This window comes from Perna viridis, chromosome 8 (genome assembly GCF_037379345.1).
Source record: "Perna viridis isolate PV_CMFRI_1.1 ecotype Kerala chromosome 8, ASM3737934v1, whole genome shotgun sequence".
Taxonomy (NCBI): domain Eukaryota; kingdom Metazoa; phylum Mollusca; class Bivalvia; order Mytilida; family Mytilidae; genus Perna; species Perna viridis.
The window spans coordinates 38328849-38345539 of NC_142452.1; the positions used below are offsets into that span (position 1 = coordinate 38328849).

The 16691-nt window shown below is 31.4% G+C and overlaps 1 protein-coding gene across 2 annotated transcripts in view; it reads right to left on the reverse strand.

The window, feature by feature from the left end:
* Positions 1-16691, reverse strand: part of LOC148610410 (RNA cytidine acetyltransferase-like) — a 33597-nt gene that overhangs the window by 16857 nt on the left and 49 nt on the right. Inside the window, exons 1-12 of one of the 2 annotated variants that reach the window (XM_088543068.1) lie at positions 16605-16623; positions 9969-10083; positions 8851-8942; positions 6102-6273; positions 5123-5245; positions 4488-4549; positions 3326-3440; positions 2435-2542; positions 1519-1652; positions 816-909; positions 287-385; positions 10-146 (exon numbers count right to left, since the gene is read on the reverse strand). In XM_088543068.1, the coding sequence (XP_088399194.1) occupies positions 10-146; positions 287-385; positions 816-909; positions 1519-1652; positions 2435-2542; positions 3326-3440; positions 4488-4549; positions 5123-5245; positions 6102-6273; positions 8851-8942; positions 9969-10076 (1244 nt within the window). In that variant the 5' untranslated portion in view covers positions 10077-10083; positions 16605-16623. Of the gene's footprint in view, positions 1-9; positions 147-286; positions 386-815; positions 910-1518; positions 1653-2434; positions 2543-3325; positions 3441-4487; positions 4550-5122; positions 5246-6101; positions 6274-8850; positions 8943-9968; positions 10084-16604; positions 16624-16691 lie in introns of those variants that run through there. The other variant, XM_088543067.1, reaches the window with a different exon arrangement.

The following is a 16691-nucleotide window of genomic DNA, read 5'->3' on the forward strand; positions in this document are numbered from 1 at the left end:
AATACTTACCCATTTACAGTAGATGACATGAATACAAGGTATGGGCCTAACAGATTCTTGACTAATGGTAGAGGGATAGCTGCTGCTTCATCGATACACACTAACTCTGCTTGGCCTAATTTATGGGCATCAGAAGGATGAATATACTGAAATATAACATGTTGCAATATAATTGTGTAAAGTAGATCTATAATAAATTCATGGACTACTGCTTATCCAGGGTTAAGGTAAGTATCTAGTAGCAAAAAACAAAGACTAATCAGTCTTAGGTTTCTACGGTCATTACCTGTATAGTTTGTCTATGTTCTCTGAAGATGTTGACTCTAACTATAGCCTTATTGAAGTCTGGATTTGTTGACTGTATAATCTCATAGTCTAAATGTTCCTACAAAAACAATACCATTGATAAAATATTTGAGGTTAAAGTTCAAACTCCACCAATACCATTGATAAAATATTTGAGGTTAAAGTTCAAACTCCACAGTCTGATTGTTCTAAATCAAAACAAAAGTCTTTGGTTGTACTCTGCCTGGTATTTAAACCATGACCCTTACACTCCATTGATTTAAAGACTTGTACTGATCATGATGAAATGCATCAATATCTACACGTATATTTCTTATACTAATTTGTTTTGCGAATACATTTGTATTTTATTTCACTTTTTATAGTTTATAAGTACAATCTGATTGTAACCCATTTTCCTGATTTACAATAGCGTAGAGGACTATTGGTCAATTAAGAATTCAGAGACAAATTTATCCTTGTTATTTTTTCCTCTTTATGAAAGTAAGTTGTTGAACTATGTTCCGTACCTGATATTCCAATGCATCGAATCCTTTGAATATAAATTCAAATACAGTTTTTAAATTCTCAGGACTTGGAGCTGTCACAAATATGTTTGAGTAGCTAAAAATAAATAAGAAGTCTAGCTCATTATCCTGATACTTTAAGTACCAGTCCACATAAAATTCCGACACTGCTAATAGTAAAGTGATTCATGGTGAAGAAAAACCCACCAAACAAACAATGCTTTTTTTAGTCTACATATGCTGTACTTTCACACAACAACCTTTTCTGCATACAGATTTGCACTTTTAAGAAAATCATACAGTTATCTCCCACTAAAAGCAACCAAATGAAGCCAAATCAAGAACGATAACTCTTACAAAGTGCAAATTTCATGTACAATCTATATAATTATTATCTCAAAAAGGCAACAACCAAATGAAAAACTAAGACTGGTCATGTGATCAGTAACTGTTTATCAACAAGAAATAAAACTGAATTTGGTGGGTTTTGACATGCAAGAATCACCTTCTGTATGATTTTTAGAAAGACTGCTACTTAATAAAAAAAATTTTCCTTCAGAAAACAAAAGAACCTTTACTCTGCAATAACTAAATGATAACAAGTTTAGACTTCATTGACTTTTTCCTGCTCTATGCCCTAATATCAATTACTTTAATTTCATTCAATGTACATTGAAAATTTATTTGCCATTAATTATAAACTTGCCCAAAGGACACAGCTGTTGCCATAGCTAAACCAAGAGCAGCTGATTTACCACGTCCTCTAGCTGCAGTCATCACTGCTGTACTTCGTAATGTCTTTTCTGATATTGCCTCAACAAACTTTAATACAGCTTTAGCCTAAAATTTAAAGAATGATTTCACCATTACAAAATGGATGGTTATAAAAAAATATGTATGTCAAATGCATCACATAAAAATATGTAGTTTTTAAAAATGCTGATGGAAAAGATGGAATACAAATACATTGTATTTTCCCATCATTATAGATGTAACTATACATATTTTTACTGTCAGTTTTAATAGTAACAAGATAGCTAGGCGTAGCTTAATGTTCCCATCATCTCAAAACAAAATATGAAATTTAACTAGGGTAGATACAACTTGAAACGAAATGATTAAAATACTCAAATTAAAAAGTAATGGACACATGATATATGATTTAGACTTAGATATTATAGTGTAAGTTTCAGAAGATTTAGGTCCACAACTTCTTTAATCAATAACTCCAACAAAAGTTGCTAATACAAAATACAGGGTAGTATGCACATCTACACTTTATCAAAATTCATCATACCAAAATTAAAATTTCAAAGAATCCATCAAGCCATTTCTAAGAAGTTGTGTCAAGTAAGTCTTTCATTGTTTAAATATGCAGAAAAAAAGTTATAGTCCCATAGCTCAAACAAAATTAGCAGAATCAAAATGATGGCAAAGTATGTGCTGGAAATAGTCTAAGTAAATAGATGGTGATGATTCAGTAACGATAATGAAATGTTGCTGTGGAATTGACCAATATTCATATTTTCATTTTCATAACAGTAGCATAAGACTAGAAAATATTAGGCAGTAAGAATAATGGAAAAAAAAATGTTTGTACTGCCAATAAGGAAGTATCTCACCTGATCCAGTGTTTTACAACAGTTTACAACAGATCCTACTGGCTGTGTGTCTTGTAAAGAATCTTTTAGATCACGTAATTCTTGCTCCTGAGGTGACAAGGAGTCCTCCTTAAAGGGAAACAATAAAATGGAAGCTTAATACCAGAAGATGATGGCAACTCATTGGAAGTTGAGATAATCACAACAGAATGTAGGATGGACAAATAGATTCCAATATTCCACCTACTTGTTGAGTTGGGGTAAAATAACCATATAACAGAGCAAGCAGCCATACATGTACAAGTTCAAAACATGCTGGTGGCTCAAATAGGAAAATATGTAATATATGCATCAATAATTATTCTGACATGACCTGCAAAACTGATCATATTTCTTTAATAAACCACAGGCCATTAGCCCTTTATGACTAGGAATGGTCCCTCTCTTCATGTACATCTTGAAGAAAATCATGATTTCTTAACAATGACCCCTTCTAATTGTGATCCTGAAAATAGCCCCTTCTCAAAATTTCCTTCCCAACCACTTTGATGGTATGAAAATTAGGCAATAAGAACAAAGATAAGATGTATGCCCACAGCTTAAATTTTTGTAGCCAATATTTACAGTTCACAGTAGAAATTTTACAAGCCCACACCAAATTAAAGGGACATTGGCAAGTAGATCTTGCTAATTTCAAACCCTGTTATATACTGTAAAATACATTCAGAATAGTAAACCACAAAATTTCACATCTAACCATAGATTTTGCCAGCACTGGCTGTATGTTAAACAGCAAGTATATTGAACACCAAATTAAGGGGAAATTGGCAAGTAGGCTATTGGTAATTTCAAACCCTGTTATATACTGTAAAATATGTGTAGAATAGTAAATCACAAAATTTCACACCTTACCATAGATTTTGCTGGCACTGGCTGTATGTTAAGGACATGTGAGGAAACAGGAAGTATATTGAACTGGTCATCAATAACCATACAATTCTTACAAGAGGTAAGAGATAGTAGGAATCTGAAAAAAAAGGAAACCATGAAATTTGAATATGTTGCAATGATTAATCTACGTAACAAGTAAAATATCATACTTTTGAAATGAAGTCTCTTCTTGTTCATACCAATTTATTTGGTCAATGTAACACAATTTGACCGGGAAGGACACGTATATTGTAACTTAATATCATGATTTCAAATCTATAAATGAAATACTGATGGAATTCGTGTGTTTTCAAAAAAGCCACTTTTCTACGTGTTATCTCTGGGAGATAAGCTAGGCCTTGTTCTAAACAATTTTTTGGGCAACCAACTGGCCTGTGCTACATTAAGAAGCAGACTTAAGAAGCAGTCTTTATAAAAATCAGACAGGAGGTAATTCATGCAAAAATGCACTTATGTTTCTAATTCAGAAATAGTTACACACTACATAAACAGTCCAAGTTTGTCATTCGGTTATTGCAATTTTGAGAAAAAAATTATGTAGATTGTGTATGAAATTGGCACTATGCAACAGTTATTGTTCTTGATTTGGTTTGATTTGGTTGATTTTAGTAGGAAATGAATGTATGATTTTCTCCTAAATAAAGAAGGACTATCACAACATACACAGGCAAATATTTTTCACGTGAAATTCATGTTAATCGAGCTTCGCGTGATATTTATGTGAAATTCACATGAAATTAACATGATTTACATGTGAAATTCACTACACACGAATTTCATGAGAACATTTCGTGTGAATTTCACGTGAAGGCTCCATTCACCGGAATTTCACGTGAACTCCGTCACTTAATTTATTTGCTGAACTCGGGTGAAAATCATGTGAAATTCTTGTGAAAATCATGTGAAATAACTTTGCCTGTGTACAACAAAACAATACAGCGTATTTAGACTGAAAAGTATAATTAGATCCTGTGGTTCAAGCACATTTCTGGTGTAAATCAAAATTACTATGACATTCTGTAATGAGTTTCATGATTTGGGACAGGGGTGAAAAATGTGGGGGGTTTAAAGTACTTTGGCGTCCACAACCGTCCCCCAAACCAACTTGTCAAGGACAACTTACCTCTCATTAAACCTTCCAATGACATCTTGGTGAGCTTCTGTTCTAAATCTAGCATGAACGTCCTGCATAGAAAAATATGATTTGTTGTATAAATACATGTAATTAATTCACCTTATTTATGTTTCAACGACAACGAAAGACATCAAGTGGGTATTTTATAGAATATTTTCAGAGTACAAGTACCTCCATTGCAAAAGTTAAAAAATGAAATTTAAAGGAGAAATACTTTCTTAAAGCATTTTAATTTACCAAATATATACATATACGAGGATGTACATATAGTGTGTTTGAATAAACTACCTTAGTATTTGAGCCAAAATTTGTAAAAAGAAAAACAAAAAAATTAAGTCCATTTAGAAGACCTATAGTATTTTTGTTATCTTCATATACAGCAGAATTGATTTTACTAAGTTAACAAAAAAGTGGAATTTTGGAAAAACGAAAGTTAACAGAGAGTGAAAAAGAATTGTAACAAAAAAAACTGAATTGGATAAGTAAAACAAAAATTAGGTCAGAAAATATTGTCCAGTATTTCTTCATTCATGTTCCTGCATGTTTTGGTTCATGGGCAATATCTGATTAGGCCAAGTTTCTACTATTAAATTGACTGACTTTTAGATAGATCTAATACAAACCATAGCCATTGTATAGAGTTGTTTCAATGATGACATGGTTTTCAGCAGGATGACTATAACTCCGCCCCCTTCCACTGTTTCTATTGTTCTGGCCAATAAGTTAGGTGTTAATGCTTCAAAGTCCTAGAATATACAAAGATATACAATGTATGAATAAATTAAGGATCTAACTGAACTGGACAATTAAGTAGCAGTCTTTGTAAGAATCATGCAAAATCTGAAAAATGTGATACACTCCAAAAAAGGCTACATATTTTTATTTTTGTAATTAACTTGTTTTATGGATCTATATTGTGAAATGTGTAATTATTCATTCAAATCTGCCTGCTCTTAGGAGATAATCAACATTGAAAATCCAATAGATTCTATTGTATTTGAGTGTCATTTACAGAGTTATCTCTTTTAATTTTGAAATCTACAGTGTATTCTATATAACTTTTATACAGGATATACGAAAAACTGAATATTAATTTCTGTTTACTATAGCAATTCAAACAATATATCAAAAATAATAACATGTAGGCTTTCCAATCATGAATCACATTTTGCATGATTCTTATGTGGAGTGCTACTTAAATGACACTCATGCCCTTCTCAACAACTTCTGTGAAGAAGTTGATAACATATTGTTACCTCATAATATTCATGCAATAAACCTTAGAGGCACATAGTTTCCAACCTAATATTTTTTACATTACCTTTCTCTCGAAAAGAACTCGTAATATTCTCTTTGCATGCATAGAATTTATCTTACGATATTGAAATCAACTGAATGGCAGTATAGTAATGTAGGAGTTGTAAAATGATGGAATATGACAAGACTATTTAAATATGCTGCAAGAATATAGAAAACAAAATGTTTTACTTTGGGAAAGAGGCTTAAAAACATATCGAGATTATCGTCAGTCACTTATTTTGTAAAAACACTAGATGGCATATTTCACCATAACAGACAGAGATACACATGTACAATCTTTACCTGAAGAATACACATCCCGAAAGTTTGACCAAGTACTTTATGTGTTTCTGCATAATAACAATATCTTATGTTGGTAGAGGCCACAAATAACTCAAATGGATCATCCTCCTTCACATCCAATTTACCACTACGTATCTTCTTCTGTAACTGTTTCATTCTTTTCTTCCTATGACTAAAATAAAGTTATAAGCCTATTTAATATTCAATGGCACAGTTACAGTACCTGAACCGATCAATGCAACAAAAATTGTGATCAGGCATCGGTCACCGATCAGTTTCCGGTCAGTCATCGATCCATTTAACCGATCCATTACACCGGTGATCGCATCACGTGACCACAGAGCAGTCACTGTATTTTATGGTTTTATTGTTTTCTTTGTCAATCTGACACATATTTACATAATGTAATAGATTTAAACATCAATTTATACTTTTATTTTACATTTCTTTTATTTCAGACAGATCTTACGTCATTTTACATAACAAAACTGCAATCAGATTGGTCTCCGGTCATCGATCCGTCAAATCGTTGTGTGGATCGGTTCAAGGGCTGTATAAGAACTACAGATAAGTACAAGTAAGTAAAGAGGTGCACCTTGGGAACACGTAATAAGGATTCTGTGAAAGTATCATTCAATTCCATTGAGTGTTGTAAAATGACTAACGGATTAGAGATGTCCCACCCTCCGCCTCTAGAGAGCGCTAGCTCATGGCTTAAACATGGAATCACATCACCACTTAATTTCTACATTATGTAATAGACTTAAACATCTATTTATACTTTTATTTTACATTTCTTTTATTTAAAACAGATCTTACGTCATTTTACTGTATTTTGGTGTGCATAGTGCACAGTTGTGTATAATGTGCAGGGTGGTTTTTCCTTTAAAAGGTGATGTAAAAAACTTTTTATCGATGTATGTATGTACTGTACACAGTGAAAATTGTGTAACTGGTTAGAACCACAAACATTTCTGGCTTTAATTTATTTGTAAATAGAAGGGACCATTTCGTCTGTATTTATTTCAATAAAGAATATTGTTTTTGTTTATATTTGTATTTATCTGTGTTGTCTGTGTTTATGTGTATTAATTTACTATTCGGGTAAGAAATGCGTAACGTAGACAATAGCTGAAATTGTCAGCTCGGACATGTTTTGATTACCTTTGAAAGGTTTCTATTGAGAGTAATAAATTTCTGAAGATTGCTAATTCTAGAAGGAGGACTGTTTTTACTACAATCAATTAAGGGGTCTGAGCGAAGAATGCAGACGGTCATCAAATAGGGCATGCGTGTTGATAGCTGGGCCAAGCGTGATAATGAAATGCAGAATTTTCTCCAATGTGTATTGAGGATACATAAAGGGTTAATGTTTAAAATTAATAGTTTTTATGTTGGATAAGGATTTTGATATTAGTTCACTGAAAAAAAGGAAGCCAAATATTATCAAAAAGTAGAGTATCCAATAACTATGAAGTAGAGTTCAATAAGATGCGTAAATAACGATAAATTTTTTTTAAACTAACTACTTTGTCCAATGGAAATATGTTAGGACTCTATGACCAGTGGTTAAGATTTTGTTATTCAGTAATTAGATTGTTTAAACTTGTGTGTATTTTAATTACTTCTTTCAAATCGTTAACAAGCCGTATACATCGTAAAGACATAGTTATATACACATTGCAAAACAAGTTACAATATCCTTTGATAATGCCGGTAACTAATTGTCTTGTGTCCTCGTCATGATTAATTAATACCCTCAATAAACATGTCAATTGCTTGTTAGATATAGAATTAACAGGTGAAACCATAATCAGTGACATCTAAATACCCTTTGCAACGCCTCTATAACCATGTGACAACATTAGTTAATCAATACACAAAATGAAAGTATGGCGATTGTAAACATAATCTGCCATGTTCTTTTGGGAGGAAATAAATTAAAACCAAATTCTATTCAAGATTTATTGACGATCTATGCTTACAAAGGTAACAAGTCAACCAAAAACTCATGAAAAATCTATATGCTTTGGCAGCTCATGAGTGGTCTCTGATTTGATGTTGACACCCTCGAGGTGGTTAATTTCCGACTGATCTTAGGTCTGTAAAAATGTGTTGAACAATGTATTGGTGTATTATACGCACCATCATGTTCTGAAATTAGTTTCCTGGTCAAAAAGTGCACACAATACACACCAAAATATGGTACATAATGAAATTGTGATCAGATCGGTCACTGGTCATCGATCCATCAGTAATCAATCAGTCAATGGACATTGATCGTCAAATCGTTGCGCGGATCGGTTCAGGGACTGTATAACAAGGTTATTTGGCTTGCAGCATCTTCTTGCAGTGTTAAAATTTGACACTTTGACCTTGACAGACATTTTTATTGACCGTTGACCTTAAAAAACAAAAAGGTGCTGTTCATTCATTCGACTAAGTATGTGCCATATTTGGTAAAAATCTATCGAAGATGTTGATTCAAGCATGTTCACAATGATGTTACTGACAGAGGGAAGGACAATAGACTTACCATATATCTCCCAAAGTTTGTCATGTTGATAAAAAGATGCTTTCATCAATTACCTTATACATGGTCCAAAAATGAGTCAAGGATGTTTAAAAACCTTTTAGTTACCAGTAGTTAATTAATGACAAAAATGTATTGCCAAAAACTTGCTTGCACATGATTTTAACTCATCTTATGTGTTACTGCCATGTCAAAGGAAATATTAAACAAATATACCTGCTAAATCCTAATTCTTTTTTGTAGCACCATAACACTGTAGGTCTAGCCTTTACTGTAGCTTTAGATAACATATGATGTAAAATAACAACCTGCAAAATAAAATGTTCATAATAAATACCTGAGCAACCTAAGTAAGCTGGTGAAAATTCTTGGCTCAACCAACTCCTAAAATTGGTACCTGTTTGTACTTCCACATCAACACCAGTCATACTTTATAAACTTTAATGATTCCAAACTTCGGAGCAATGGCTACAACTTTGGGTACCTAACATATATTAACATAATTCACAGTTTTTAATCCCAAATTGAAAGTTACTTGTACATGTACATGTAAGTCATAGGTAAACAAAACTAGATCAATAGCCATGAGAGTATTTTCTGTTCTAATATGGCATCTTAATATTGTCAAACAGTATATGCCGGTACAACCCCACCTTTAGCACCTGCGTACTGTCTCTTTTCTTTCGCTGCCACTTTGAGACAAAACACTCATTTAAAAACGTTTATGCAATGATTTAACGGATGAGAGGTTATCTAATTGAAATCAATTATATAAATACACACATTTAACACGTAGGATGACATAAATATATAAATTTAATCCAACTTCCATAGGGGGAAGGTTAAACGGAATAGCCGTTATTTTGGCTACACCTAGGGAAATTTTTGTCACAAAAATTACTGTATTTGTCATATTAGAAAAGAAATAATTCCTTCCAATCCAGGGGTTGATTTGCACCCATTTTAACATGGGTTTGGCATTTATATTCTCATTTAACACCTCCCTGTCGCTCTGTGTTAAATAATCGAATATAAATGCTGTACCCATGTTAAAATGAGTACAAATCTACCCCTCCACAAATTTTTTCTTTGGGGCTACAATGGATTGTTTTTATTTTGTACATGTACAGAAATAAAAATAAATTTATCATATATGATATAATACTATATAAAAAACAATATAACATAATAATAAGGTGTGCTGAATACAAAAGTGCCCCTAATGTGTGAACTAAGCAAAATTTTCCCGAAAATCAACCTTGGTACTTTAAGACCAGAATACTTTTTCAATCGTAATATACTGAAAATTTAAGAATCATATCAATGTTCCAAACCTGATCTTTTCCATGGTCACCAACAACAAAGAACATACTCCTGTGTTTCTCAGCAACACCATTCTCTACCAACACTCTTATTCGATTGTCAATCTTCTTTCTTACCATTTTTAATCTATAATTTAAAATGAAACAATTTAGCACAGACCACTTTCTTCTCGAAGAGGAACTGGGATTTTATATTGAGTTGGAAAATTATTTTTTTTAGCAGCAGCCAGAGTTAAAAAAAATTATTTGAAAATCTGCACTATTAAGTGATGGGATAAATATGGAACCATAATTTTAGTACAAAAAAAAATATTAGTTGCTCAAATTTGGAATAATCTTGCTTTTTTTTCCAAATTAATCCCAGGTCCCACCTCAGTATAAAAATGGTCAGTGCCTTAAGTGTACACAAAAAAACTAATTTTATACAGTTTATTTAATATCCATGTACACAAATTTAAATCAATCTCAACTAGCATTTCCTTAGAAGAGATGAACAAAACAAATGCATATGTACATGTACATGTATATGCACTTCACAGTCTTCAAAAATTGTTTTTGGCTATCTTCATTGTACATGAAAGGTTAAGTTACAATGCAGGATTCGCTCCAAAATGTGTAACCTGTACCCATACCCAAATACTCTTCTGCCTATTTCTTCATTATTACAAGATTTTTCCAGCTGATATATTGTACACATTTACAAAATGAGATGATGGCTAGGATAGAATTAATGATTTTAAATTTTTTCCCGAAAATTTGATTTTTGTTTGATTTTCATTTTTCAAAAGTACTGAAATGTGTAAGACCAAATAAAAAAATAAGTGTATTTCTGGTTTCCCTGAAGGACCCTATTTCTTAAAGGCAAATTGCCAACCATAGCATTTTTTTGGCAAAAATCGGAAATTCTGGAGTTACTCGGATCTCGTTCTGGCATTTTTATACATGGATCGCGCTAGGCTTTGCCAATATTTACCCGAATAATCAAGTCATAATATTACGTTCCCTACGATTACTCCGTTGGCATTGAAACGGGTACGGAGAAGGGTCACGCCAATGTCACAATTTGCGATTTTATTAGATCTGGCAACAAAAATAACCTGTTGGTGATTTTATCTGCACCTAGGTTTTGTATATTAGAAATAAAGCCAACAGAAAGTTTTACAGCAACGGATATTCTCTCTAATGAAACAATGGTGAAGACACCGGGTCAGAGTTGAATGTCCATAACCAATTAACAACTGAAACCAATCAAATGTAATTAGACCAGGTGATCATGACTCCCAATATCATCATGGGAGATGTTAATCAGATGTAAATATATTATTGAGTCAATCAAAACTCATAATCTGGTCAAAGGTAAACACAACCATGACGAGATGTGCACGTGGCTATATACAGACTTCACAGCCCTTTAAAACCATATGATACAATCAGAATCAGATTTACATTATGACAGAATAAATTAAATCCAATTAACAATGATTATCCCATCAGGAAGTGTCTAAAACACTTCGAAACGCAAGAATTGATAAAAGAAAATGGATGACATTTGTTTATACTTTTTAAAAAATTAAAGAAAGTAATTAAAGAAATACTGATGGCATTAAGTAATAATGATTCTAAAATCAAGTAGGAGTACAAGGTATAATTTTATAACTTCATTAATGGTCCATAGTAGTTTTCTAGAAATTTTATCACTTAAAAAAGAATCCAGTTTGTTGAAACTTTATAGATAAAAAATCAAATCATAATTTTAGATAAATTTAATTAGACCACAAAGGATAAGGGTCAATATGTCTACATGTGCATAGTAATATAAAGTCCTTGATAATAATAAACCACCTGTTTCTGGAGTAGTAGTTTATTATTTTGCATATAAAAAGTGACTCATGGCTTTAGATCCTGGGTAAGACTAGAGCTAAAAACCTGCTTTATACACGATTCAAGAGTCAATCTTGGGTACATGTATGACACGAATGAAGGGGTTATTTTGTTGAATTGACAAAGATAATTCACCAGTGGAATAACTAAGTGTCATATCTTAAAAAATACAATAAATTTTTTTGGCACCCATTTTGGCTCTTAATTTTTGAAAATAAGCAGCTGGCAAATTTTCTGGGGGATAGAATTTTGGAAGCCAGAGCACCCCCTATAATATTGCCGAACATGGCGGGGTATATGTAGCAGGCCGCATCCAATCCACATGTTACAAGTCTATTGGCATTAAAATTCCTTAAATGTAACCACATGGATAAGAGAAAAGAAATCATGGTTATAGATGAAAACTGCTGGTTTACACTATGTGTCACATATATCACGAATTATATCATATTTCAACTACCCTATTTATGAAATCTTGAAGTTTTCCAAATTTTAAGATATTGAGTACTTCTTGTATTCAATCATTATTTTGATTATGATCTTCCTACATTTTTTATTTAAATGCTGCTGATGAGTAGTTACTCCTTTAAACACATGTATAGCAAATCGAAATTTACAATGTTTAAAACTGGCATTTTTTTGTATTTAGACATTACAATGGCTATTTTCTTATTTAAAAAAAAAAAGAAAAGCCTACCTACCTACCCTATTTTTTTCAGACTTGAAACAGGAAACACATTTTTTTGTTTGGCCTAACAGAAAATTTCTGTACCCAAAATCAAATACCGTTATTTTTGTAATTTGTAGAGTTTTATTATATATTTCCCATTAGAACAAAATAATATTATTAAATTATTCAAGGGTGATAAATTAAAATTGCATCAGATTCTGTCTATGAGACTTTCTTTTTCATTCTTGATAAGATCGTATCCATGATTCTTTTTTGATACAGGGATTTGTGCTACAATACAGTAGGGAATTAAAACTCAGACACTTCTTTTTTTTAAATCAATATGAATTCTTTCAAAATGTTATTCAAAGTCTTAAAGTGAAGTTTTAAGTAGCTGTCTTTGTAAGAATCATGCAAATTCTGAAAAATGTGCTACACCCAAAAAAGGCTACATATTTTTATTTTTGTTATTGAGTGGTTTTACAGGTCTATATGATGACATGTATAATTATTCATTCCAATCTGTCTGCTCTTAGAAGATAATCCACATTGAAAATCCTACAGTTTCTATGGTACTTTAGTGTCATTTACTGAGTTATCTCCCTTAATTTTGAATTCTACAGTGCATTCCATATAATTTTTATCTCCTAAGAACACAGGTTATATGAAAAACTGAATGTTAATTTCTGTTTACTGTGGCCATTCAAAACAAAATATCAAAAATAAAAATATGTAGGCTTTTCACCCATGAATCACATTTTGCATGATTCTTAACTGGAGAGCTACTTAACCTCTCATTGTTTTCAGAAAAACGTAAAATTCGGATATGTGTGTAGCGACGGCAAAGAGTAAGGGGGATAACTCCAGTTGACTTACATAATTTCGTCACGGAAGTTTTCGGGATTTTTCCATTTCCCAGTTTGAAACCTTGGTCCATACAACGTTTATTTATAGGCAAAATACACAGTTTTGAGGTTCCAAAAGTTAATGATGACTTGCAGAAATGATTTCAGCAAGCGTATTTACAACATTGATTTTTTTGCAGACGAATTTTCATCTGAAGCAGTGCTAACAAAGTGTACATCTCAAGATTTTAAATTGTTTTAAGGTGAATACGCAGTTGATATGCAGATTTTTGGTTGGTCAAATCATTTGTGTAAACAATTTCAAAATGCATATTCACAGTCAATTGCGTATATTTACGTAAAATATAATTTTACTGAGGGTATAAAAATGAGCCTCGTTTTCATCAAATATGGCGGCCCCCATAAAAGTTCTTGACAACATGTAAACAATACAGTTGAATGTGCTCAGAACAAGTCAGTTTATGAAATAAACAACCAAAATAAATATTTTTCCAAGAAATACATTATCTATTTCGAATATTAGGGTTAATTATGTGCTTGTTTGAGAATTAAAAAAAAAAGGGAAAAAGGGGGGGGGGGCTGTTTCACGTTAAGACAGTAACACTAAAGTAAACAATGCTGATTATATACATGACCCAAAGATAAATTTATATCTAAGACAAACATTATTTTTGAACAAAGTCAGCCTGAAAAGTGGTTGTACCACAAATTTATTTATTGAAAATTAATTTTTAATGGGGGGGGGGGTAATCAAAAATGGCATGATAGATCTATCCTCAGTAAATTTCATATAAGTGCTTATAATTTAGCTATAGAACAATGTTGTTATAATAATACCAAAAGCAATATAAAGGTCTTGGTATTGATTTCATGATATAGTAGTAGATTAATACAATTTGTTTTCAATATGTACTCATTATTTACCACAAAGAAAACTTTTCCTTGAAAAATTCAATTGTTGGTTGTTGGTGTTTTACGCCTAAGCAACACTATATAGATTATAGCAAATGTAAAAGACCCCTAAACATAAAATTGAGAATATTCATGAAATACAACTATCTATGATCTCCATAATTTACCACTTACCAGAAAAGCTTAATTAATTTTGCCCGTTTAACCAAATTTCATTTCATTTTATTTTTGTTTTCTTTAAAAACTACTAGTATTTGAAAAAATCCTGCTGTCCTGTTGCCTGAGCAACACTATATAGATTATAGCAAATGTAAAAGACCCCTAAACATAAAATTGAGAATATTCATGAAATACAACTATCTATGATCTCCATAATTTACCACTTACCAGAAAAGCTTAATTAATTTTGCCCGTTTAACCAAATTTCATTTCATTTTATTTTTGTTTTCTTTAAAAACTACCAGTATTTGAAAAAATTCTGCTGTCTGAAACCTCCCATGTCTGAAATATTATTTTTTGAAAAAAGTCAAAATGATATTTTTTTCGCATCAGTGAACTTGGTTACAGTTTTGGTCCAACCTTATATCTCAGCAACTATAAATGGATCTTGTAACCTTGTTTAGTATATTGAATCAATATGAGCCTGAAATTTAGTTCTATTTCAACTGAAGTATATACAGCTAAATTATTACACTTCAATGTGCATTTCATTTCAATATTAGATAAATTAAAGTTGCATTAAGAATTTTATCTACATCATAAATTAGGTTTAAAATTAAATTTCAGAAGTATCTAATAAATTTGTTTCAAAATAAGCTGTTCCATAAAATCAAGTATATGTTAAATAGATATCTGCAAGAGTTAAAGTTTGAATTATATATAGATGAAAACCACCAGCAAGATAAATTATGATTTATTAATCTATTTCAGGACACACTTGAGAAGTAATTAATCACAAAACAAAACACAGAAGACAAAGTGGTGAGTCATATACAGTTAGGATATGCTGTTCACAGAGAACATTGTGTAAACCAAACAGAAACTATGTTACAAAATATCTTGAAAAAGAAACTAAATTTCTGACTTTTTGCGTAAAATGTGTGAAATGAAAAGAATGAAATATTCTGTTCTTTATATATTTGAAAGTTAAAACCTGATACAAAATATGAATTCAGCTATAAGTAAAATATCTTAAAAATATTGTGAATACTATGGATACTGAAAGCTGACAATCTACTGTAGGAACATGTTTTTAATTTGATTTTATTTTCCCTTTATTTTTAAGTCTACAATTGCCTCCCCTTGATTTTGCTTTTCTTTAATGTTAATGTTATGTTTGGAAAGCAAAAAACCTCTTTGAAACAAACACTTTAAGCTATAAGTTATTAAACTTGGAGGAACTACGATATACTAACAATTCTGGACATTACATGTATATACTTGGTTCGTCAACCCAGTGCCCTTCTAGGTCGAACAAAAATTAAAGAGGCTATGACTTCAAAATCTACCTTAATTTTGTCTTTTTTTAGTGATATAGGCTTTAATTGATATGCATAATGATGGATGGAGTCTGCTTGCATTTAACATCTATTATTTTTATCTGGAATCTTGTTGTGGATTATTACATGCTTAATGGAGACCAAATATAAATTTTCCAAAAAAAATAGTGGAATTTTTTAGTTGTCTTCCCCTTATTTTGCTTCTATCAGACAGCTTATTTTGATTTACTAGCCTTAAAAACTATTTAAAAATGAACACTTATTGTTTCTTAATACTTTGAACTTGTTAAAGTTTTAGGAAATTAATTGAAACATTTTTAAATATTTTTTTCAATATTTTGGGTGTTTGGGACATATTTTTGGGAATTGACGCTGAAGAAAAAGAGAGACAATGGTCTACAAAAACATTCGTAATTTTGTTAATATATATCATATTGTCTTCAAATAAATTGCATTATGCTTGGAATAGATGTAGCTTGCATTTTAGCTTATTTTTTTAGTCATGTCCCCTGTATTTTAAAACAATTTACCATCCCTTATGCGTGTAAATTTACTTCATGTTTTTATAGTCATTTGCACTACTCCTCATTTGGAGCAAAATGTACACAAAATTAAGAGTAAAAAGTAAAAAGAAAAAAAAATAACGTAACTTCACTAAGAACAAGAAAATTTAAAGGATATCTCATTCAAGAATGTGCATATGACATATGCGGCTGTTTGTTATGTTGGGGTTAAAGTTAAACGCCCGAGCAGCAATATTTCAGCTGAATCATATGCGGCGATTACACAAAAGAATGTTATAATTTCATCGTAAATTTACATATCAATTGTTCCAACTTAGCAGCCGACTTCAGTGGACAAGGAGTTAATGTTTTCGAAAAGAATATTAAATTATAATTTAGTCAAC